Source organism: Condylura cristata, unplaced genomic scaffold (genome assembly GCF_000260355.1).
Source record: "Condylura cristata isolate star-nosed mole 26May11 unplaced genomic scaffold, ConCri1.0 scaffold00002, whole genome shotgun sequence".
Classification (NCBI taxonomy): Eukaryota; Metazoa; Chordata; class Mammalia; order Eulipotyphla; family Talpidae; genus Condylura; species Condylura cristata.
The window spans coordinates 4,072,141-4,074,002 of NW_004567103.1; the positions used below are offsets into that span (position 1 = coordinate 4,072,141).

The following is a 1,862-nucleotide window of genomic DNA, read 5'->3' on the forward strand; positions in this document are numbered from 1 at the left end:
GAACCTGGGCACCTGACCTCCGCTGGAATTTTCTTGGGGAGCTGAAAAAACATACTTCTACCAGGTCTTCATTACCTTGCACATCACTTAATTGGACTGGGAGCAGCTCCTTCAGGTCTCCAACAGTTTTTTGTGAAAAATATTTGTTGCCAATCTCTAAGAGGAAGGAAAATGCGCTCAGGGATCTTAGCGGTCCCCTGGGGTTGCATCTCAGTTGCATATCCTGGCACTGCCTGGACTCTGGGAGCTCAGAGGAAAACTTCCAGCCTAAGGGAGCCCTGTCCTGGCGGCACAATCCGGGGTGGGGGGGGTGGCAGTCATTTCAGCACAGGAGTCCTGGAAGCAACCCGTGTCATAGGTGTGCCAGGGTCCTTGGGACGGGGTCCCTGCAGCCCCCAGGGTGGACCTCAGCCAGGAGCCTGGGCAGCGGCCATGCCTGCTGGGCCTTCCTACCTGTGCTCAGGACCTCTTGGTCGTAAATGTAATAGCAGCTTGAAATCAGTGATTAAGCATTCGACGCCTTCATTGCCTCCTCTGGCTTGCTATGGCATCGCATGGAAATGAGCGAGCTCTTATTTTAATAAAGATTGTGATTTTCAAAAATCAACACATCCCATGCTTGATTCTGACAGTCTCTACTTTTTCTCTGCTTGAGAATCTCTTATTGCTTCTATATTTCTTTGACTATAAACTTCCAATTCCTCTGCCCAGGTATCACGTCCTCAACAATTCCCTCAACTTCTCTTTGCATTATCAGTTTCCAAACATCCCTCGAGATCTGTTTTTTTGCTTTTCAGCCCCCACATCCGAAAGCCGTGTGTGGGTGGATGCTGGGTTCTCTGCTGAGTTCTCCAACCATTGTTTTGAGAATAAGCTGGCACAGAACTTCACTGAATGAAACGTTTTCTAATATGAAGAAAAGCTTTTCGTTCTCAGGCTTGTCTGCAAGTACCCAATAGAGAGTCTTCTTTGCAACTAAAGGGCAACGTTCATATCTCCCCCCTTTCCCCCCCCCCAAAAAAAAAGTAGTGCCTCAAATCCTCAGAACCACATTTAGGTTCTGACTGAGCGATCATTTGTGGGATTACTTGGTTAGCACCTGTCACCCCCATGATGCGTCTGCTCCATGAGGATGCTGCCAGATATGTTTCCTATTCTCTCTGCGCCTGCCACAAAGCCATTACTCCATAAAACGACTGTCAAATACTCAAGAAGAATGGTGCATGGATTGAACCTGATCCCAAAATTCACTGAATTACCTTCTTGAAAGTTGCTGCAAATCTCATTCAGATCAGGATAGGCCTTCAGGTTGACCTTGCTAAACACTATATCTATAATATTCTCATCAAAGTTCTTCTCCAGTTCACAGAGAACATTATATATCACTCTTTCCACTGGGACCAGGTTTTCACAAGCTTCTATAAATTCCTGAAAATATGGAGTGCAGAATTATGCAGCTATGGGCTTACAGATTATGGGAAAATCAATCATAAATAGGCCATTTGTGCTCTTGCAAAATGTCATACTGTTACTCGTATTTGGGTGATGCCTAAGTGTCCAACATCGTAAGCAGACTCTTACTCTGTAACTCCCACAGGCACTGACTGGGAAGCAATGATGAAGAGCCAAAGTGAGTTAAAAATTGAATGTTAGGCCCTCCCTGGTGGCACAGTGGGTAAATACAGCACTGAGAAGCTAAAGCCATTTCCGCATGAGTTCGATCCCCGCCCCAGAGATGACCAGGGTGCGGCAGACCTCTCCTGCCTCCCCGCTACTCCCCTCATCAGTGTACTTCGTCAGTCGGCCTGTTCTGCTCCCCACTCTGTCTCTGGTGAATCCTCTCACCCACCACACCTCTGGCC

The 1,862-nt window shown here is 47.3% G+C and overlaps 1 protein-coding gene across 1 annotated transcript in view; it reads right to left on the reverse strand.

The window, feature by feature from the left end:
* The window catches only part of LOC101631470 (nuclear body protein SP140-like protein), a 45,545-nt gene that overhangs the window by 42,102 nt on the left and 1,581 nt on the right, over positions 1 to 1,862 (reverse strand). The window contains exons 3-4 of the mRNA XM_012725203.1: positions 1,260 to 1,428; positions 76 to 156 (exon numbers count right to left, since the gene is read on the reverse strand). Coding sequence (XP_012580657.1) covers positions 76 to 156; positions 1,260 to 1,428 — 250 coding nt within the window. The remainder of the gene's footprint in view (positions 1 to 75; positions 157 to 1,259; positions 1,429 to 1,862) is intronic.